General features: G+C 42.7%; 1 protein-coding gene across 4 annotated transcripts in view; it reads right to left on the bottom strand.

Moving 5' to 3' along the window:
* NTN1 (netrin 1) overlaps positions 1-23153 on the bottom strand; it is a 173005-nt gene that overhangs the window by 14632 nt on the left and 135220 nt on the right. For all 4 annotated transcript variants that reach the window (XM_077253548.1, XM_077253545.1, XM_077253547.1 and 1 more), the window contains exons 3-5: positions 21396-21584; positions 12033-12182; positions 10118-10171 (exon numbers count right to left, since the gene is read on the bottom strand). In XM_077253548.1, the coding sequence (XP_077109663.1) occupies positions 10118-10171; positions 12033-12182; positions 21396-21584 (393 nt within the window). The remainder of the gene's footprint in view (positions 1-10117; positions 10172-12032; positions 12183-21395; positions 21585-23153) is intronic.

Genomic DNA, 23153 nt, shown 5'->3' with positions numbered 1-23153 from the left:
TACTGGTGCATAGAGACACACCTCTATGTATCTCTGTATCAGTGGTAAAATAACAGTCAGCATTTTCTGTCTATGAAATTACAAAAAAAACTGTAAAAAAAATGTGATTATTGTAATTGTTTTAGAAATTCGTAAATACCGTAAACATATTTGGTATCCTTGTAATTGAAACAACCCACACACAAAGTTTATTACAGATGATGAATAAATGGCACCAAAAAGTTGTGATTTTTTTTCTTTTATTAATTATTTAACAGCCTTCAGCTTGTATGCAAGCCATGGCGACTTGATTGATGAACAATCTGTAGGAAGATCGATTTTGTGTAGGCCTAGATAGGTCCAACAAGGTTTTCACAATTATCTTGATAGTATCAAGCCATCAGGTTGCTGATCTTCCTCTTTGCCTTGTTCCTTTTATTATTCCGACCATGATGTCCTTCTCCAGTGATTGCTCTCTTCGTATGATCTGTCCAAAGTAGACAAGTCAAAGCTTGGTGATGCTTGCTTTGAGTGACATGTCTGGCTTGATTTGTTCCAAAATTTATTTCTTTGCTCTTCTTGCCATCCATGGTATTGACAACATCCTCCTCCAGCACCAAATTTCGAAGGCATTGATTCTTCTGTCTTGTTTCTTTATCATCCAGGTTTCACATCCGTATGTTACTACGGAAAAGTCCAGACTATGTACAGGCCGTGCCTTCATCACCTGTGAAATGTTCCTCAATTTGAAGATCTTGTCCAGTGACATAATTGTTGTTTTGCCCATTATTGCCCTTATATTGACTTCCAGTGTCGTCACTTCATCTTGAGTGATCATTGATCTGAGTAGGTTGAAGTCCTTTACAATTTCCAGTTCGTTGCCGTCCATCTCAAATGTGTCTCGGTCATACCTGGCAGTAGTCATATCTTTTGCCTTCTTTTTTATTGAACCTACAAAAATAAAAATTAGGCACAAATGTAATATACTTGTTTGGTAGCCCCAGGCACAAGTTCTGCTCAGGGGTCTTTTTCTGTCAGGGTCCACCCCTGCAATATGCAGTGGGTTATGTAGAGGAGAGATGGTAAGAGCTGCAGGCCATGAGAAGAACGGCACAAGCAAAGCTTATAGACATCTCAAACCCTTCCATGATGGTAAATAGTCTTCTCATTTCTGAGCGCTGTATTGAAAAAATGCAGGATTAAGGTGTTTAAAAGTTGGGAGGTCTGGGTGGTTGATAAGAATCTGGACTCCCAGAATTATCACAAAAATCTATGAAGAATTTTTTTTCTGTATGTACCAGCATTTAAATTGTACACAAAGCTCCTTTTTCTTTTTCTCCCCTCGTCAGATCTTTGTAGTGTGCAGATATGGTGCTCTGTATAGTGATGATAAACTCTCATTTTGGCAATCAAACAATGGTGGGAGATGGAAGCAATTAACAGAACGACGTGTCTTTAAGTCAAGGCCAAAAAGATTGAAAAAAAAAAGAAGCAGCAAAACACTCTTGGCCGGTATTTGCAATATAGAGGGAAAAAATGTGTAACATTTCAATGTAGTGGCTATTTTTATACCCCATAATTCAGCTTGTTGACGTGTGGGATGAAATCAGGAAATTTATGAGCTGAAATAATAGAAAGTGTTGTCAGGAAAGTAAAATAAATCGATGGATTATTGTCTTTTAGTTTTTTATTGTATGATGACTAATGAAAAGAGGAAAAAAATAAAAGGATTTGTTATTGGACAAAAAATGTATTGTAAAAATGTTGCTAATTGAATCTGTAGCCGTTCGTAGTCATTCTGATGCCCCATGAGAGTCGGGAATCTTAAGTGTCTGTTAGAAAGAATTACGGTGTTCAGATGTATCGGTCATTCCACAACATGGTCCAGTAATGGTCTTCAGACGATAATGGTTTTGGTATCAAGTCGATACCTGGATACTTCAGTAGCTCCAATTTCCAAAATCCTTTATTAGTGTTGGGTTCTTGTCCTTAATATCCTATGACTTTACCGGAAAAATACTCTTGGTGGAGAATAATCAGACACATGAAAAAAGAGTAAGAAAATATTCACTCTTCTGAATTCCCAAAAAACCTTGAGATGAAGGAACCTTAACCAAAGCATCAGTGGCCAAATCAACCAGATGACCATAACCAAGCTTTATCTTTCCTTAGAGGTACCCATCTAGTGAAAAACACAATTATGCTGAGAAAATGAACAATGTCAACCAAAATGGTTATTCTTTGGGTGAAAACGTTAGAACAAATTACTACTTTTAGCCGACCAATCCACAGGTCATCATCCTCTGAAGTCAGCCGTGATTAATTTTTTCAGATCTTAAGTCCACGAACAATCTTTAGTTGTAAGAATATTCCCTTAACAATATTAATTTTCAACTGTCACCTGGTGTCAGTCAACATGTATGGCCTGGTTTAACGACTGCAATGTACGTATGTGGCTGCCTCAGCATAAGGGCGGAGTAAGACGGAACTATAACTCAGATGAGGATCGCAACACAATGCTCAGACCAGCTGATGGCTCTCCCGACCAGAGTGTGACCACATGTATTTCTATGCAGCTGTTACACACTGGTTGGGAGAGCTACCGGCCAGTCTGAGCGTTGCAATCCTCTTCCGAGTTATACAACCATCTGACTCTTCCCTAATGATCATTCATTCAAAGGTTCTTCGGCCATCCAACTACTCTCACCCCATGCGTATGGGCATAGTTAGTGGAAAAGTATCAACATGACATGGAAAAAAGCCTAAAGATCCAACAGAAGACACCAACAAGATCAGCTTGGTCACCATGACTGTCACATGTAGAAAATATTTAAAAATATTCTAAATCCACTTGTCTGATTGCTGTATGTGAAGTTGGGACGGAATTTTCCCCTAATATAGCACAATCTTCCTCGTCGGGTTTTTGCCTTAGTTTGGATCAACCTGTTGGGGTATGGGTGGAACTCTATGGACTTATGTCTACCTTCAACCTTAAAAACTATAAAACTAGACCCAAATGTTGAGGTTAACCGATAGTTGTCTCTCTGTGTTTTGATCTGTTGGATTTCCATCTTATATAAAAACTAATTGAAGAATGATTAGGTGCTGGACAAGGTACTAGTAAAAAAAAATGACGAAAATCTGCCGACTCTGATTGATACATGTCCTCAACAATGGCTCGAAGAAAATAATGAGAGTTTTCACCATTCAAATAAGTTACCCATTGTTAATTTTAGTGAAGGGCACCCCCCTGCCTCTGAACAAAGCATCCTTATAGAAGGACAGGGCTGTGTCCTCCACCTCCGGTGGTCTCTTTCACCTACAGCCTAAACCCCCATGAGACCTCTGATTCTTCCTATTGTCAGGAATGGCCCATTGTTCATTTGTGCCATTCAGGGTCAGATTGTGTCAGACAGGAAGAATCAATGAATCCTTTGGTTCGTTTTGTATAGGGATGTGTATGGATAGAGTGGATGTATAGAATTAACACCATTTACTCATAAAATTTAGAGGTGAGGTCCATAGTGTCACAAGTCGGTGGCTTGCTTTCGGATAATGGAGCACCTTGAGAATCATTAGGGGCCAGCAGATGACGAGGAGTTGTTGAATAATTTAGGATCTGTAACGAATAGAGTTTGGAAAAGCATTTCATCAAACACAAAACTAGTAACCCCCTTAGAGGGCAGACCAATGTTGTTTTATTAAGATCAGAATGAAGATTAGATTCTGGGGCAATGCCGAAAGAAGGATGGGTCATCAGATGTTGAATTTCAGCGCTCCTGATCGTTGAGTCTTCTACCTTTGTCGTAACTGAAATAAACTCAGTTGATTGAGAGGAATAGCAGAAAAAAGTGTGATCTTTAGCAGTGATGGACAAGAGAGGGCAGACCAGTGTTGTTTTATTAAGATCAGAATGAAGATTAGATTCTTGGGCAATGCCAAAAGAAGGATGGGTCATCAGATGTCGGATTTCAGCGCTCCTGATTGTTGAGTCTTCTACCTTTGTCGTAACTGAAATAAACTCAGCTTGTCGAGAGGAATAGAAGAAAAAAGTGTGATCCTTAGCAGTGATGGGCGAGCATTGAGAGTCGCGTGGTGCTCGAGTCCCCATAAGAAGCTCATTTGAATCATTTGAGACATGGGCCGCACTGAAGTGGAGTAGCTAGGGTCCTCTGGGAAAAATGCTAGAGTTTCACATTCACTTCCATTATGCTCGGAACTCAAGTGTAGCCCATCCGAGTATCCGACAAGCTTGATTCGAGTACCGAGCACTCCAGCATTTCAGTGCTCGATCATCACTAATCCTTAGCATTCTACTTGTGTCACCCAATAATGACCAAGTACCGTAGTCACTGAGCAGCAGCCTTGCACTAGCACACGACTGCATGTGACATCGATCCCCAGAGCAGCGGAGCCCTGAGCGAAGGCACACAGAGCTTTATTCTGCACGCATTCTCAGGCACTTACACAGAGCTCCGGCTCTGCACCGACCAAGTAATTGAATGTAATGAAATGCAAGCGGAGAGAGAATTACTAATACTCAATGGAATCCATCAACCTCTGCCAAGAAAACAGCTCTTCGCGAACCCAACACTGCACTCCGTCCTGGATGGGGAGGCAGCCTGCGGCACGGATGGGACGTTATCTTCCTCCATCTAAACTGAGGAGCCCACGACGGACTGGGGGAAGAGGCAACTCAGACAGTCCATGCTAAATAACATGGAGAACTGACTGATGGTTAAAAGGGTTGTCCAGTGTCCACCTTTGGAGGATCATTTTTTACTTAAAAATAATTTTTAGACCTATTAGGTTTCATTAAAAATGTTGCTATGTATGGTTTTTATAGGCCTTTTGTTTCTCGCCACTTTCAACTTTGATGTGGTCTGTGGTCATAAATTGGAGAAGCTGGGAAAAGGTAGCTAAGAGCTATACCCTCCCTGTCAGACCGTCACAGTGAGCTCACTGATGGATTCTCAGGTAACTTATTCTGCAGCCAGCAACAGGCAGAAGATATAGAAGACAAACGGTGCAAAGTTTTTAATGAAACCCAATTTTAAAAATTATTTTTAGCTCCAAATACATAGTAAAAAAAGGACATTTATAAGAAAGGTGGACAACCCCTTTAAGTTATATACATGGATTTTGTCTAGCAGAGCCCTCTGTGAGCAACATTTCAGTGTGTTGGCAGGTATTAAAGGTCCATGATCTGAAAAAATGTGGTGGTTTTCTTCCAAAAATAGCGCTACACCTGTCCATGGGTGGAATTGCAGCCCATTCACGTTAATGGAGCAGAGCTACAATACGGCACGTCATTGATGCCAGGTGTCATTACACAGGGAGGACTATGTGTGACACACAATACGTCACCTGACACCAATAGTGTAGAATTAGGGTGACGCGGCCCTGACTGCTCATTCTGTGACGGTATTGACAGGTGATCTGCTGTTGACAGTGTCGCGGATTAATGGCGGTACGTTTAGATAGTTAGGCGCATTCCCCGATCAAACAAGCGCCTCAGGCGGCATCATCCTCCACATGCAGGCGTCACTCAGTGCTCAGCTCCAGATTGTCTCTTTAATCCTCTGAGATACTTCATGGATTAACAAGAAACCTTTTCTCCAGGAGAGGAGTCACTGCCTCCATGCAGGCGCATGTGATAGCGCCACCATCAGGTCATCGCATGTCCACACTTTTCTCCTTTGCGTGTGATACAATCAGCTCCTGCTGTATCTAAGCCTATAATGTGTGATACTGCCTACAGGCTGGTATAGAAAGAGACTTATGTAGTGATACTGCCCTCAGAGATAGCAATACTAAGCCTATCATGAGATGCAGTCAGCTCGTGTATCTAAGCCAATCATGTGTGATGCAGTCAGTTCGGGTATCTAAGCCTATCATGTGAGATGCAGTCAGCTCGGGTATCTAATCCTATCCTGTGTGATACGGTCTGATGAGCTGTGTATCTAATCCTATGGTGTGATACCATCTGCTAAGCTGTGTATCTAATCCTACCATGTGTGATACCGTCTGCTGAGCTGTGTATCTAATCCTACCATATGTGATACTGTCTGCTGAGCTGTGTATCTAATCCTCTCCTGTGTGATACTGACTGCTGAGCTGTGTATCTAATCCTATCATGTGTGATACTGTCTGATGAGCTGTGTGTCTAATCCTATCCTGTGTGATACTGCCTGCTGAGCTGTGTATCTAATCCTACTATGTGTGATACTGTCTGATGAGCTGTGTATCTAATCCTATCCTGTGTGATACTGTCTGCTGAGCTGTGTATCTATTCCTATCATGTGTGATACTGTCTGATGAGCTGTGTACCTAATCCTATCATGTGTGATACTGATTACTGAGCTGTGTAGGTAATCCTAATATGTGTGATACTGTAATGCAGAGCTGTGTATCTAAGCCGATCACATGTGGTACCATGTCTGGCTGGTACATTGGAGCCACATGCTGGTGCGATGAGCTATATACTAGACAGGCCTCAGGCCTGGTGACATGGGGAGGCAGTTGTGGCTGTACCCCGGGTATTGGGGGCACATGTTCCCCCATTGTGTCATGATCACACAGAATTGATCCATTGTTTATTGATGCTCCATCCCGTCCATTATCAGCTGCAGGCTGTCACTGAGCCACAGACGTGGGTTAATGGCTCCTTTCATTGTCAGGTAATCCACGTGTTTTCTCCCCAGTGTCAGGAGGCTGTGGTGTGTGAGGGGCTGCTGAACCATAGCGGGCAGGTCCCAACATGAGCAACAATTCAAAGCAGCAGTATACATATATACCACACATGGAAGACGCAGCTTGTCCGCTCATGAACCACAGAATCGTCACACCCTGTGTGGCCCCTGTGTCCAGGGCTAAGTATACCGTGTGACTTCTGCAAGTTTGTGGGTCAATTTAGATAAATTATTTGAGTATTGTGCATAGTAATCATTTTATGTCTGCACTATATGCCGATATTTATGCACTGTAAGGCAGTATTATTTATGCTCTATTTAGCAGTATAATTTGGGCACTGTATTGTAAAACTATTTTTTTCACTGTATGTCAGTATTTATGCTCTGCATGGCGGTAAAATTTATGCACTCTATGAAGGTATTATATATATACCATATAGCAGTACTATTTATGCTTTGTATTGCAGTATCATTTATGCACTGTGCGGCGGTATTGTTTGGTGAAATTATTTATGTACGGCATGGCAGAATTATCTATGCTCTGCATCTAGTTATAATTTATGCACTGTATTTCAGTATCCTTTATGCACTGTATGGCAGCATTTATACTCTGCATAGTGTTTTAATTTATGCACGCTATACAGGAATTATATATACACCATATGGCAGTATTATTTATACTCTATGTTGTGCTATCATTTGTGCAGTGTATGGCAGTATTATTTATATATTGTCTGGCAGAAGTATTTATGCACTGCATGGCAGTATTATTTATGCTCTTCATCTGGATATAATTTATGCACTGTATGACAGTATTGTTTATTCATCATATGTCTGTATTTATGCACTGTATGGTGGTATCATTTCTGCACTGTATGGAAGTATTATTAATATATTATCTGGTGGAATTATACACCGCATATCAGTATTATTTATGCTATGCAGCTGGGTATAATTTATGTACTGTATGACAGCATTATTTTTGCACTGTATAGCAATATTTTTGTACTTTTATGATGTAATTACTTATGCACTATACGGTTGTATCATTTCTGCACTGTATGGAAGTATTATTAATATATTGTATAATAATAAGGTACTGTATGACAGAATTATTTTTGCACTGTATGGCAGTATTTATGTACTATTGTGATGGAATTACTTATGCACTGTATGGTAGTATCATTACTGCACTGTATGGAAGTATTATTATATATTGTCTGCCGGAATTATGCACCACGTATCAGTAGTATTTATGCTGTGCATCTGGGTATAATATATGTACTGTTTGACAGCATTATTTTTGCACTGTATGGCAGTATTTATGTACTTTTGTGATGGAATTACTTATGCACTGTATGGTAGTATCATTACTGCACTGTATGGAAGTATTAATAAATTGTCTGCCGGAATTATGCACCACATATCAGTAGTATTTATGCTGTGCATCTGGGTATAATTTATGTACTGTATGACAGAATTATTTTTGCACGGTATGGCAGTATTTATGTACTTTGTGTGGAGTTACCGGTACTTATGCACTGTATGGTGGTATCATTTCTGCACTGTATGGAAGTATTAATATATTGTCTGGCGAAATTATGCACCACGTATCAGTATAATTTATGTTCTGTACGACGGCACTATTTTTGCACTGTATTGCAGTATTTATGTACTTTGTGATGGAGTTACCTATGCACTGTATGGCGGTAAACCATTACTACACTACGGCTCATTTAAATCTGAAGAACTTTATTTGGGCACACCATTACTATGGGATGGGGGCCTGTCAGTCTCACGGAGCTTAACCAATCAACCCTGATAACTAGAAGTCTCCGCTATACTCCTAGGCTCAGGGTGAGTCCTTCTGATTGTGTTTTTCCTGGTCTCGTGTACAGCCCGTCTAAACTGTGTCTATATCTTGTGTAAATCACATAACGAATGTGGTGCGAAGCGTAAACAAGACGACAATTTTTTGGCAGAAATGAAGGCAGATTTCTGGCGCGTGTAGTAGATCAGCGCCATTGTGTACAACGCTGCGGAATATTTCAGGGCTATATAAATAGTAATGTAGAAAAAAAAATGTTTTTACCCTTTTTAGTGTGTAATCAAAACCCCTAAATGTTTGGGTCAAGACCAAAGAGGAAAATCAGTGAACTGCGCTAACCACAGCTGGATGACAGGCTGGAGGCCGCGCTGCCCCGTGTTTATGTGCAGATTCTTCTGAGATTCGGTTTATGTGATTAACAAAATATTTACCTGACATTGATTCAAAAATCCATTTTTTTCTTCTATTCTGCACATGAAAATGATTTCACGGCAATTAAAGAACCGGCTGACTATGTGATTTCCAAAAATATGTCTGTATATGACCGGGTGAATGTTATCACCTGGCTCTGTGTGACGGGAAACGGGATGAAAAGCTCAAGAGACAAAATAAAGACATTTACAACAGACAATTCAGGGATTTTTTTCTCCTTAAATGAATGTATTTTGGGCTAAAATATTTTTTGCAATTGGGTCTCATTAAAAATGTTGTGTTTTTCTGTACATTTCTGGCTGCACAGTGAGTTAACTGAGAATCTGTCAGTGAGCTCCTTCTGAAGGGGAATTTGTAACTCTTATCTGTCTCTTTATGAACTCCTCTGTGCTGATTTATGACCACATCAATGTTAAGCTGAACTTTGATGTGGTCATAAATCAACACTGAGGAGTTCAGAAGAAGACAAATAAAAGAGTTACAAACTCCAGGGCACAAGCTCACTGACAAATTCACAGTTAAAGGGGTTTTCTCATCTTCCATCCTGCCTCTTGAGCCAATGGTCCGAACTGTGCTCTTGGATGCTGTGAGCACAATTATCTTTGCCTCGGAGGAGCGCACGGACACAAAAGGTGGCTGTATCCAGCGATTTGGCTAGCTAGAGCTAGGCACTTTGCCTATGAAACTGGCTACTTCTGAAAGGCTGCAGAGGTGGCCAGTAACCTAAGCAGTGAGCAATAAACTATAGAATTAAAAATCCCTTTTTTTCTTGAGAACCAAGAGGATTTTTAACAAGAAGTAAACTGCAAACTTATTTGTCCTTACAAGCACTTTGCTTTTTTACCAATTTAACAAGATGAGAAAAAAACCTTTAACTCGTTCTTCAGCCGCAATGGGAATAAATGGGTCTGTAAAATGCCAAATGGGGCAAACCCAAAATATATGCCCCCCCTATGATGTCCATATCCTTTAAGAACTGTCCAGGATCCAATATGGCACCTCCAATAAAAGTTGTAAAAATTCCATCATCCATCTGGTTCACACAATGGAGATTTTGGTGATTTTTTTATACTTGAAAAAATGCAGGTATTTTACTTAATGGGAACAGAAAATCTGCAACACCAAAAGCTCATAGTGGGAACGTAGCCTAAAACGGATCGCCCGCCCCGTAATGTGCAGAACTTACCGGCCGGTTCCTCTGTGCTGCTGGCTGCCGTCGTTGGAGGAGCCACCGGTATCTCTATGGAGGCAAGAACGGGCGTTCGGGGGAGAGAAGAAGACAAACACCATTATTACAATCTCCTTATGGCACATTGGGTAAATGTCAGCGGTTAGTCTTCCCTAGGAGTACGAGCACGTCTACAGCAGTGAGCCGGGAGGGGGACGGTGTCTGCAGCATTAATGGAAGCAGGGGGTGCAGAAAGGCGCCAGGACGCAGGGAGGTTACAGCATGGCTCTAAAACGGGACATAGAAGGGACAGGCAGGGTCGAAGGAAAGAGGACACAAGTCAGGAGTCTAAGAATTGGGCCACATTTTACGTCTTCTATTTCAGTCTAATAAGGGGATACCCTGTAGTGTAATCCTCAGGCGGTTACAGCTCCTAACTCCTGCTTAGGCCTCGTTCAGACGTCGGAGATTTGTGTAAAAAGAGTTTGGTCCGTGTGTCATTGTATCATCGATGATTCATTAGTGACTTTATCATTTGACAAAAAATAACTAATTTGCAAATCTTCTACCCATTAGATTGCCAAATATAGACGGCACATTGGCGGCAATGTGTGCTGTCCTGGCGCAAAGTATGTGTGATGCCTATCAAAATCGGACATGTCTCTGCAAAAAAACGAAACCCGGACGTGTGATCAGCGGCACAGATTATAATGGGTAGCCGGAAACAGACGTCTGAACGAGGCCTTATGGTTAGTAACTAGTGAGGAGCGAATGTGCTCTATAAGGTGTTATCTGAGCATGCTCGGGTGCTGACCGAGTGTCTTCGGTGTGCTCGAATAATATGTTCAAGTCCCCGCGGCTGCATGTCTCGCGGCTGCTTAACAAACAGGAAATCCCTCCATGTGTTGCAGATGTTGAACAGCCGTGAGACATGCAACCGCGGAGACTCGAACATATTATTCGAGCACGGCGAAGACACTCGGTCAGCACCCGAGCGTGTTCTCTCATCACTAATAGTAATGTTTGGTAGTAAAGGAGCAGAACCATCTAATCAGCCACACTTGGACCTGTCCCTGATCAAACTGGAGGCGGCCATTGTGTGCTGAGCTAACAGCCATTCAATTTTTGCTTTCCCAGCCTCAAAGAACCTCAGAGATACAGTATCTAATCCTATCATGTGTGATACCGTCTGCTGAGCTGTGTATCTAATCCTATCCTGTGTGATACTGACTGCTGAGCCATGTATCTAATCCTATGCTGTGTGATACTGTCTGCTGAGCTGTGTATCTAATCCTATGCTGTGTGATACTGTCTGCTGAGCTGTGTATCTAATCCTATCACGTGTGATACGGTCTGCTGAGCTGTGTATCTAATCCTATCATGTGTGATACTGTCTGCTGAGCTATGTATCTATATCCATGTGATACTGTCTGCTCAAATGGCATATCTAACTTTATTATGTCTGGTACTATCTGCTGTGATGGGATTCCAAGTCCATGAATGATACGGTCTGCTGAGCTGCTGTATCTAAGCCTATAGTTTGACACAGTCTTTTGAACTGCTGTATCTAAGCCAATCGTGTGATAATGGCTGATGAGTTGCTTTATCTACGCCTATCATATGTGATGCTTTCTGTTGAGCTGCTGTACCTAAGCTTATCATGTGATACAGTCTGTTGGGGTTCTGTATCTAAGCCTATGATTTTGGTTGCATATTTCCAGGCACGACGGCCCTTGCTGGCTCTGGCTATCACATGACATGGCCGCCCCCGTTATATGTACAGATCAGGTCCACTCGTATTCAGTGCAGTGCAATACAAGAGCTGAGACTTCCAGCATGCACCTGGTTAATAGCATTCGGTAATAGGATGGCCATTGTACCCCGGAGTACACGGCCCCCAAATAACAAAACATGTAACAGTGACAACACATACTTATGCAGGGGGCAATGGGAGAGCGGCTCTGTTGGTAACCCTTGGCACATCGGTTGCACGTTATACCAGTCACACCATCTTTGCAAGGACATTGCCCTGTGGTCTGATTACAGGTTTTGCCGGCCGCACCAACCGGATGGCAGTCGCAGGCTGCGGGGTGGAACAGAGGAGAAGGGGTTGGAAAACAGCACAAGGTCAGAAAGCAAAAACTACAACCACATTACAGAGCGACACTGAGATCTGGCGGGGAGGGCGCGGGGTGGGAGCCGGGGCACAGCAGAGGGTAGATCTACCATGCAAGCCTTCTACTGAAGCATAAGTTCGGAGAGTAACGAGATGCATCCGGTACCCACTGTGGCAGCCACATTGTGGGCTCAGCCCATGTATGTAGTACAGCTCACTAGTCCGGCTAAGGTGGTACCATCTCTTCACACCACGCACCCGTCCCGGTAATTAATTAATAACCTGCATTCATAACTGGTGATTCTGCACAGAAAATAGCCGTCTGCACCAATATGGCTGACTAATACATTGTAAATTAATCTTACCACATGAGGACCTCCAGCAAGCAAGTAGGGGTGAGACGTACCATGTGCAAAACCGCATACAGCAAGCGAGTAGGGGTGAGGAGTACCATGTGCAAAACTGCATACAGCAAGCGAGTAGGGGTGAGAGGGACCATGTGCAAAACTGCACCCCAGTCCTGGTACTCGAAGAAAAATGGCAGCGCTCCAAATGTGCAGAAAAGTGCAGCTGGGTAGGAGCGGTGGGTTACATGACTTTTCTTTTTAATTCAGAATGCTGATATTTTTCTAGTTGTTATTAATAGGTTTGAACGGTGCAGGACCTTGTGACATGCTCATGTGGAGAAAGCCACACAATGTGGCTTTTTTTCTTTTTGTATCCTGGTATAATACTTTTGTCACCTGTCCAAGTTTGTATGGCCCAGGGACTACCACTTCCCCCTCCTATCTCCACAGTCCAGAAATTATCACAACCTGTCATTTCTCCATGGCCCAGTTGCTACCACTACCTGTCCTATCTCCATGGCACTAGTGCTACCATTACCTGTCCTGTCTCCATGGCCCAAGAGCTACGACTACCTTTCCTGTCTCCATGGCCCAGGTGCTACCACTACCTGTCCTATCTCCACAGTCCAAAAATTATCACAACCTGTCATTTCTCCATGGCCCAGGTCCTACCACTACCTGTCCTGTCTCCATGGCACTAGTGCTACCATTACCTGTCCTGTCTCCATGGCCCAGGTGCTACCACTACCCATCCTATCTCCAAGGTGCAGGAATTATCACAACCTGTAATTTCTCCATGGCCGAGGGACTACCACTACCTGTCCTGTCTCCATGGCCCAAGAGCTACGACTACCTGTCCTGTCTCTATGGCCCAGGTGCTACCACTACCTGTCCTATCTCCATGGCCCAGGTGCTACCACTGCCTGTCCTATCTTCATGGCCCAGGGACTACTACAACCTGCCTTAGGCACTATAGTCCATGTACTACTTAAATTTGGGCTGCACTCTTGCCACCAGAACGATTTTCCTATAGATCACCCATGAGGCTGCGGAGGGACAATTGATTTTAAGAAACTTCTTGAAATGATGCTCCTTGAACCCCTAAAGTTGTGTTAGTAACACCGCAAGAGCTTTTCGAAAAGTGATTTCTGGAATCTTATTGATTGATTTGCACAGCCAATTGCTCTGATGAATACTTTTAGATCTAGATGATGCTATTGGGAAGGTAAGGGTTAACAGTGAGCAGCTTCCGTCATAAAGAGTTTTTCTCCATTGTCGGCACATTCACCTCCAGTCATACGAGGAAGCGAAATGCCGAAAATCAGAGCAATATTTCAATGGGTGACTAATAAGAGTGCGCTACCTCACTATAACCGGAGTGGCAGCGCGCGGAGCTAGCGAGTGTACATAACCTAATCCCCGTCACTGCTCTCCTCGCACAAAAGGCGCTCAACGAGGTTTTATGAGCATGTAAAATGCCAAATGAAAATGTCAGGAAAGCCACCGCTCCATGCGTCACCCATGACGGCGCCTGTTACCTAACCGAGCACCGCTTGTGCACGAAAAAAGATTCATGGTATAATGAAGAGTTCCGCAGCTTTCTAATATAGGGTCTTTGAACTGATCACCATTTTTAATATATCTGCTTGCTGTTAGGGAAAGGAAACATCCTTGTTTCCATTCCGAGGTCAAGATCTCATGATACATTGCTACCAGCGCTGTATCCATGGGGGAAATGTGGAAGTGTGTGGACCATTGCTGGACTTTTGTACGCCTTGGATCTTACATGGAAAATAACAATTCCGATGGGTTCCGGAGTGTGACAAAATTGTAGCACGCTCCATCGGATGCCGAATAGACTGAGGTGGAGAACATCTTCATCTAGATCAGGGATGTCAAACTCAAATACCCAGAGGGCCCAAACTAAAAGCTTGGATAAAGTCGGGGCCAACCTTCATATTTATTTAAAAAAATGTCTACAATTGAGGACGTTTTTCCTTATCAAATCTAACGATGAACATTTTCAGATGGAAACGAACTTAAAGGGCTTGTCCCACGAACAAAGTACATTTTAATTAATGGATCTTAGAATATTATATTGGAATAATGTATGTTATGTAAGAGGGCTAAAAAAGCATATGACCCAATGGCCTAATTTCCATATGTAATAACAAAGGATAAAAAACTTGAATAATACAGATAAAGTATGATGCAAACAAAAGTGCCCCCAAACACAGTATGATGCCCCCACAGTGAATTCCTCCATTCCTATGGTATGATGACCCTACTGTACCCCCCTTCCCTCAATGTCCCAACAAAGAATGGTGACTCCATTACAGTTTGATTCTCCAACTGTAATCCCCACACAGCCCCTCATACAGTATAATGGCTATAAAAGGTGCTCCATGCAGTATAATGGGCCCTACATTGTGCTCCATGCAGTATAAAGGGCCCCACATAATGCTCCATACAGTAAAAAGGGCCCCACATAGTGCTCCATACAGTATAATGGTCACCACATAGTGCTCCATTCAGCATAAAAGCCCTACATAGTCCTCCATGCAACATAATGGCCCCACATAGTCCTCCATTCAGTATATCGGGGACCTGCACTGCCTTCCATACAGTATAATAGGTCCCACATAGTCCTCCATACAGTATAATGCTCCATAAAGCATGTCAGGGCCCCGCAGTGCCTGCCATTCAGTACAATAGGCCCCACATAGTGCTCTTTTTGCAGTATAATGCCCTACATAGTGTTCCATACAGTATAAAGGGCCCCACATAATGCTCCATACAGTATAAAGGGCCCCACATAGTGCTCCATACAGTATAATGGCCCCACATACTGCTCCATACAGTATAAAGGCCCCACATAGTGCTCCATACAACATAATAGCCCTACATAGTCCTTCATACAGCATAATGGCCCCATTCAGTATAATGGGGCCCTGCATTGCCTTCCATACAGTATAATAGGCCCCACATAGTCCTCCATACAGTATAATGGCCCCACATAGTGCTCCATACAGTGTAATGGCTGCATATTAAAAAAAAAAAAAAAAACTACTCACCTCTGCTTGTTCCCCCACTGCTCTGGTCTCTTCATGCTGTCTTCAGATCGTCTGCACATCTCAGTACAGCGGGCGTATTCTAATGACGTCATTGTGCCCGCTGCCCTGAGATGTCAAACACAGAGGGGTAAAATGGATGCCGGTAAAAATGCAATATGGGTCAAGTATACTTATGGGACCCGCCTTATGTTGCAGGCCAAGTATAATCACCCTGCAGGACGAATTTGGCCCCCTGGCCAGAGTTTGACATATGTGATTTATATGAAAGACGTATGGCTTCATACTGGAGCGTGTGAACCTAATCGTGTTTGGGTATGAGCAAGACTGCAAGCAGAGGTCTTAAAATGGGCGAAGTGCTAAAATCCAAAGTACACTAAAAAGATTTCATCATACGATGATTATTCATCATCTGTCCCTTGTATTCTCGATCCTCTGGAATGTCTCCTTGGGAGGAAAGAGGTTAAAGCACCTGCCTCAAAGCACAGGTGCAATGTGAATTGTGCTCACATATAACACCTGGCATGTCACCCGCTACACATTTCTCACACAGGAGCATGCTGAAAGGTCACGTTATATATGTGTGGGTGTGTGTGTGTGTATATATATATATATATATATATATATATATATATATATATATATATATATATATATATATATATATATATATATATATATATATATATATATATATATATATATATAATCTCACTGGGCGCAGGAAAAAAACCAGTAAAGAGTAGTGGCTTTAAAAACATGGGATAAAAGGACAGAGATATGGAGAATGAGGGTAGTTATTTAACCACTGCTGCGTCTTTATCAGTGTTACATACAATAGCCTCTGTGTATGGAGGCACATGTAATATACACACACATATGTGTATAGGTCTGTTTAGTACTGGTGAAATGTCTGGACACACCTGTTCATGCAATGGTTTTCTTTGTTCTAATTGGGATGTGCACATTATAAATTCAGACTGGAGGCAGCAAATCCATGAGGGAAGCAAGGAGTAAGGAAACATGTGGGAAACGAGTCCTGAAGATGTCCCCAGATGTGCTGAGCACTTGTTGCTGCTTTGCCATCATTCTGCATTCAACTCATTCCAAACCATCTACATTGGGTTAATGTTGGGTGATTGTGGAGGCCATAACATCGTTCCTCATTGGTCACATAGACCTCACATAGCCTGGAGGTGTTTTGGGATATTGTCCTGCTGCAACACAAATGATGATCTCACTAAATGCAGACCAGATGGGATGTCATCACTGCAGAACACTGTGGTGGCCATGCTGGGTAATGTGCCGGGAACTTGTAATAACTCATCAGCAAGGCGCCCCTCCACACCATCATATCTCTCTATCCATGCTTCTCAGAGGGCACCACATATGTAGAAACCATTCGCTCACTTTTTCTGTGTCTCACAAAGACATGGTAGTTGGTACCAAAAATCTCACATTTTGAGTCCTCAGGACCACAGAACATATTTTCACTGATCCAATAGCCAGTCCTTATGTTGTTTAGCCCAAACAAGTCTCTTGATGTTTGTGGTCCTCAGTTGTGGCTTTGTTTTTGCAGCAATTCAACCATAATGGCCACTTTTCACAGTCTCCTCTGGACAGCGGATGCTGAGATTTGTCTGCTACTTGATGTCTTTGCATCATTTATGGGGGTTGTTATCTGAGGTGCTGTGAATTTGCATTTTCTGATGAGGCTGGTAACTGATGAACTTATCCTCTGCAGCCGAGGTCATTCTTGGTCTTCCTTTCTTGGGGCGGTCCTCGAGAGAGCCAGTTTCATCATAGCAATTGATGAGAAGGATACCTTCCAAGTTCTATGAAAGTTCCAGACTTTCATAACTTAAAAGTAATGATGGGAAGCTGTTTTTCTTTACTTAGTTGAGTGGTTCTTGCCATGGTCTAGATTAGTACAGTTGTGGAATAGGGCTCAGTTTTTTATGGAGCTGTGTACCAGCATGGTCTCTGCAAAATTTGCCTGATGGTCACAACCACTGTCTGAAAGCAGACGATTCCATAAACAATAGAACAGTTCAGGTGATGACCTGATGAATCTGCCAGAAACAATGCCAAGGGGTATAATGCTGCCATTAAAAGGAAAATGGGAGTACTCTGAGGAATCTAAGGTGTAACACATATTCTGGTGTGTTTCGCATGTGTTTCTTTACTCCTTTGCTGCCTTCAGTCCGTATCTATAATGTGCACATTCAAATTAGAACAAGGAAAACCATTCCATGAATAGGTGGTTATCCAGATTTGTGACCGGAGACAAGATGGCATCCTTCTTAGGCTAGTTTCACACTAGCGTTCGGCAGCCTTCTTCCTCCGTTAAGCCACACCCACTGCTGCACCTCTTCCTTCAGCTCCGCCTATGTCTGCATGCGTCTTGCGTACCCTATCTTTAACATTGGATTGTTTTGACGCTGCGCCGACTGCAACAAAATGCAACATGTTGCGCTCGACACAGTTCAGCGCAGCGTCATAGTGACGCATGTGGAGGCATCCGCATGGCCTGCGTACCCAATGTTAAAGATAGGGTACGCAGGATGCATGCAGACGTAGGCGGAGCTGAAGGAAGAGGTGCGGCAGTGGGTGGGACTTAATGGAGGAAGAAGGCTGCCATCCGCAGCCCTGCCGAACACTAGTGTGAAACCAGTCTTAATTTGATAGAATTGTCTGTTAGTTTGTAGTCATTCTGAAGGCACACGTTGGGTATCTCTGTGCTCCTGTACTGTCCGGAGAGTGAGGGGTTACCCGGGTAAACCTGGTGGCTTTGTTTTGGCCAGGTGGATTAAAGCTATCAAAACCCTTCTATTGAGATGGGACAAAGAAAGAGCACAGGGACGGCCGGAAACTGGTTTCCTCACACGGCCCCAGCACTGGAGAATCACAAGGCTTTCCGATATTAATAGGAGACGTCTGGGTACATTATTAAGAGGCTTTTCGTGCCAGACCGGGGTGACCGCTGATATAAAGGCTGGGCATGCAGGGGTCATCCCTTTTGAGTTTACATGCTGGATTTCATTTCAGTATTTTCCCCCGAGCCTGAAACATAATATGGTTGAGATTAATCCGAGGAAGGAATAATAATAAACTCACCTTCCCTGCACTAATACGTAAGATGATGAACGCGACAGATTCTAGGACTGAGGCAGGGACATAAGTGTCACCCGTAGGATGAGTAATAGCACGGCAGCACTAGTCGATTAGTATAATAGCCTGGCACTGCCACCCTATGAGTGACGGAAGTAGTGAAGGTTTCGCACCACAGACGGATGCAGCTGCCGGCCAAAAGGCTGGATGTGACTTCATAGCCCTCTCCTGCACTTGTGGGAACAGCCTCACCTCAGGCGGACAACACCTGCATCCACATACCCAGCTGCCCCCCTCCTCCCTTCATTCTCTGAAGTGTTTGCAAGTGGCTTAACCTGCCTGTTCCCCTCCACCCTCCCTCCAATCTGCCCCAAAAATATGTCTGGGACCATTCGTCAAAGCATCCAGCCTTTGTACCAAAATCGACACCCTCCCCCTCACCTTCCCTTTTCTCCAGGTCTGCTTAACCTGTTCAATGCGTCCCACTGTCCCTTGGTATGCACACCTGTGCCGGGCTCCCGAAGGGGGTGGCGCAGCCCTATACACTACATATTAACCTCTTTCTCTGTCACTGGAATTTAACAATTTGGCTGCCAGCTTGTGATTCCATCTAGGGTTAAAATCACAATGAGAGGACGTCCAGATCCGTGAAAATAAATTGGTAAAAACGACTGCCGATCAACTGCACAGCGAGCTGACACAATTATGTGCCGTTCATTTATATAACGACATTTTTGGAAATCCGTCACTTTTGCGCTTTGCGCGTCTTTCCTCCTATCTCCACATCGAACGACTTGCGGATGTAACGTCAATGAATGATAACATTTCAACCAGCCAATTCTCGGATGTAGAACATTTTTAAAAACTTTTATAGCACGTGCACAGTGGACTCGCGTGGTGGAGAATCTGCTGCAGATTTTATAAGCATAACCTGTCAGCCTGTGGATATCAAAATCTGTGTAATGCGTGTGCTCTTTATCGTTGGGTTCCTTTACAAAGGCAGATAAATTGCTCCTAATTAGGGCTGATCAAAATAGCAGGTTGATTGGTGGTCGTTAACTAGTTCAAGATGGGGCCATTTTTCCTCTTTTCCTGACCAGGCAAATTTTGGAGTTTTATTTTATAGGTGAGCTTTTATTTTCTCTATAAAACTCATTAAAATAATTTTTGCGTTTCCTTTTTGGAATATGTAGGCCTTTATTTTTATAATACTTTTTTTTTTTTGCTGAAAAATGTTAAGAAATATATTAAATATATGTCTTATTTTTCCAATTTTTTTTTCTGTTTTCCTGTATGACCACTAACAGATTTCAATATATTGCGTTCCCCTTTCTGTATAAATTATTTTTATATATTGGCCATTTTTTTTTTTCCATTGAGGGCATTTTTGGGTGGGCATTTTAACATATCAATACATTATTTTTATTGCTCATTTCCCCTGTAACTGGGGCTAATAAATTATCTCCAGTTACAAGGGAAATTCACCTATCTTCTTATATAGCAGAACTGACAGTCTCCCAGGAACCAAAAGCTCCTACTCTCGCTTCACACCCAGCAATCTCATGATTACTGGGTCACTGTGAGTGTTTTCTATCCTGTATACACAAGTGCTGGTTCAGCACTATATATACAACAATCAAGAAGGCAGACATGGTAATAAACCATGTTTGCCTTCTCTATCTGACAGGTCCCTGTCCTGCAAGCTGTTTACTACTCTGCACTGACATTTTAGAACATCAGTGCAGAGTAAAGTGTGGTGGCTGATTGCTGGGCAGTTGTACAAATGTAACATTTGCTTTGCAGCTCATCAACTTTTACTAAATATTCTGGTATTTTACATGATATCCTCCATCAAGATACCCGTATCCATCTGAATCCTAACACCAAGAGAACCTCCAGATTTTGCTTTGAGTCTATAGTCTATGAACTGGCGGAGGCAATCAAATGGGTTTTCTATGTGGCAGGAAACATGGGATCTGGACACAAGTCCAAAGAAGACCATGATGACTTGAATATTCTTTTGACCATCAACTCAACCATTATGATGAATCAACTCAAGATTCAGAATATAAGTGCATTTTGCCTGGCCACAGGGAAGACCACCATGTGGAAACTTACTGACCCCGTAAAATTAAATCTAGTAGGACTGTAGCTAGAAGACGAGATTCTCTCACCCAACTCCTTTGGAGCAAGAATCATCCTCTGTGCATGAAGAAGTTGCATATCACCACTCTCAGGTTAGGGCATACTTCCCGCATGGCCTGGATTGGCAGCACTGTCCTGAGACTGCCACTTTGTATGCCAGCAGAAGTTATTTTCACACATCATTTTCGCTGGGCCTACGAACCCTAAAAAGGGAAATGTAACCAGCGGCATCCTTCCAGCTGTTATGGCTGAGAGTGTTCCTGACTGCCACTTTTGGGAGACCACCACCCACTCACCCGCTAGATATAGTTATTACGACACATGTACAATGTCATTAATGTAACAGAACCATTTCACAAACAGGTTTTCTTACAAAGAATGTGAGTATTCAGGCGCGGCCATGCATAAAAAAACACAATGACGTCATCCGCAGTCTGAGGTCATCGCAAAATTCTTTCTCGTGCATAGAACATTTTTCTCTATAGACTAAGCTCAGTTTCCCTCACCTTTACAAGCCTTTCTGTGGGTGATGGGCTTGGTCATGTCTCGGTAGTAACCCTCCTTGCAGTAGTGGCAGTGACGGCCGGCCGTGTTATGCCGGCAGTTTAAGCAGACCCCTCCACTTCGGCGACCTGACAGCTTGAAGAGCTCCATGTTGAAACGGCAGCGGCGGGCATGCAGGTTACAGTTGCAGGCTGGAAAAAAAAAAGGGAAAAAAAGGCAGAGAGAAGCATGTTATACTGGTTACCACCATGAACCACAAGCAAGAGTCACCTGGAACCCAGGACATGGTTAGATGGCGAGGACAGGCACTAACATAGCCTTTATGCTTCTAAAGCAGCAAAACGGAAGTATAGTCTTGTAGGGATAAGTAATGGATGATTTTGAAAAAAAAACTGTGATGCATCAAAAAATATCCTATATCGAAGCCTCATCCAGGTGTCCATGACACGGCCACCGAGGTTCAAGTGAATCGATTTTCCAATCACTGCAGTATTTTTTGATGATCTAACTTTGGTGCCTTGTATCAAGGTTTATGCGTCAAACGATTACTTCCTAATCTGGCACATTTTAAAGTCATTACCCAAAAAAATAAGTTATAGGGGATAACTTGCTGAAAGCAATTTGCTGGGACCTACAATGATCCTGAGAATTGGGCCCTGCAGTCGCGTCTGGAATGAAGCTGAAGTGTGCATGCTTGATTCTTAGGCTCGGCTTTCTCCGGCACTCTCATTGACAATGAATGGAGCGGAGGTCGAGCATGCGCACTTCCAATCCACTCCAGACAGGCTACAGATTCCAATTCTACAGACATGGGCCTTTTTAGAATAACCCTTTTATTGTGCCCAGATTAGGGCCATCTTACTAAGGCCTTAAGGGCTCAATCACACTTGTGTATTACTGATCCATATACATTTTATATTTTTTATTAATTGAAAAATGTTTCCAATACATGTACACACTTTTCTATTTCAGTATGCAGGCACTGGATACTCTTTTTAGTCCACTGAATTCAATGGGGTCAATAAAAAAAATAGAAATAATATAAAATATGCACTTGCATTTTCTTTTTTTTAAATTTTATCTACTGTATTTCTGCAGCATAATACAAAACATGCTCCCCAAAATAAATGGCAATAAAAAAATGGAGAACTGAGCACAAAGTGGGAATCAAAACTAATACAATACAGAAGCAAAAATTGAACAAATCGTGCAAAAAAAAACACATCCCGATCTCTATTAATCCATATTTCGATATAGAAGTGTAAACATAGACAGAAGAACACCATTTGGGCCCTTGGCAACCATTAGCACATCATAATGTACGCCTTTCTGTGTGTATAATAGAAGTTTCTCTATGTTTTGGAGGTGGAAGTGGGCCTCCTAACCCACCGGGGCTCCAATGTGCTGCCTCCAATGTTATGTCCGCCCTTGTGTGAATGAGCTCCAAGGCTAAGGTTGCACCATAATGGCTAGTCACTTATTGATTGCTTCCTAACATATGAATAAAACTTTGATAATCATAAAGGTCATTGATCTGCTAAAGATGTGAGTATCATGGGGGTGGCTCCAGTGCGTGCAGAATGAAATATGATTATCAGGAGCATAAAAATTAACACTCCCATCCATCGGAAAATCTCAAGGGAAAGCCTTGAAATATATTCCTGAATGTAGAGCCTGGGGACAGTGGTAGAGGATGCAATGGTGCTGAATGCATCATTCCAAGTAATAATTGGAGACAAATGGTTCTCAATGATAAATGA

This window comes from Ranitomeya variabilis, chromosome 4 (assembly GCF_051348905.1).
Source record: "Ranitomeya variabilis isolate aRanVar5 chromosome 4, aRanVar5.hap1, whole genome shotgun sequence".
Taxonomy (NCBI): domain Eukaryota; kingdom Metazoa; phylum Chordata; class Amphibia; order Anura; family Dendrobatidae; genus Ranitomeya; species Ranitomeya variabilis.
The sequence above is the reverse complement of the archived record's forward strand: the minus strand, read 5'-3'. Positions and strand labels throughout refer to the sequence as shown.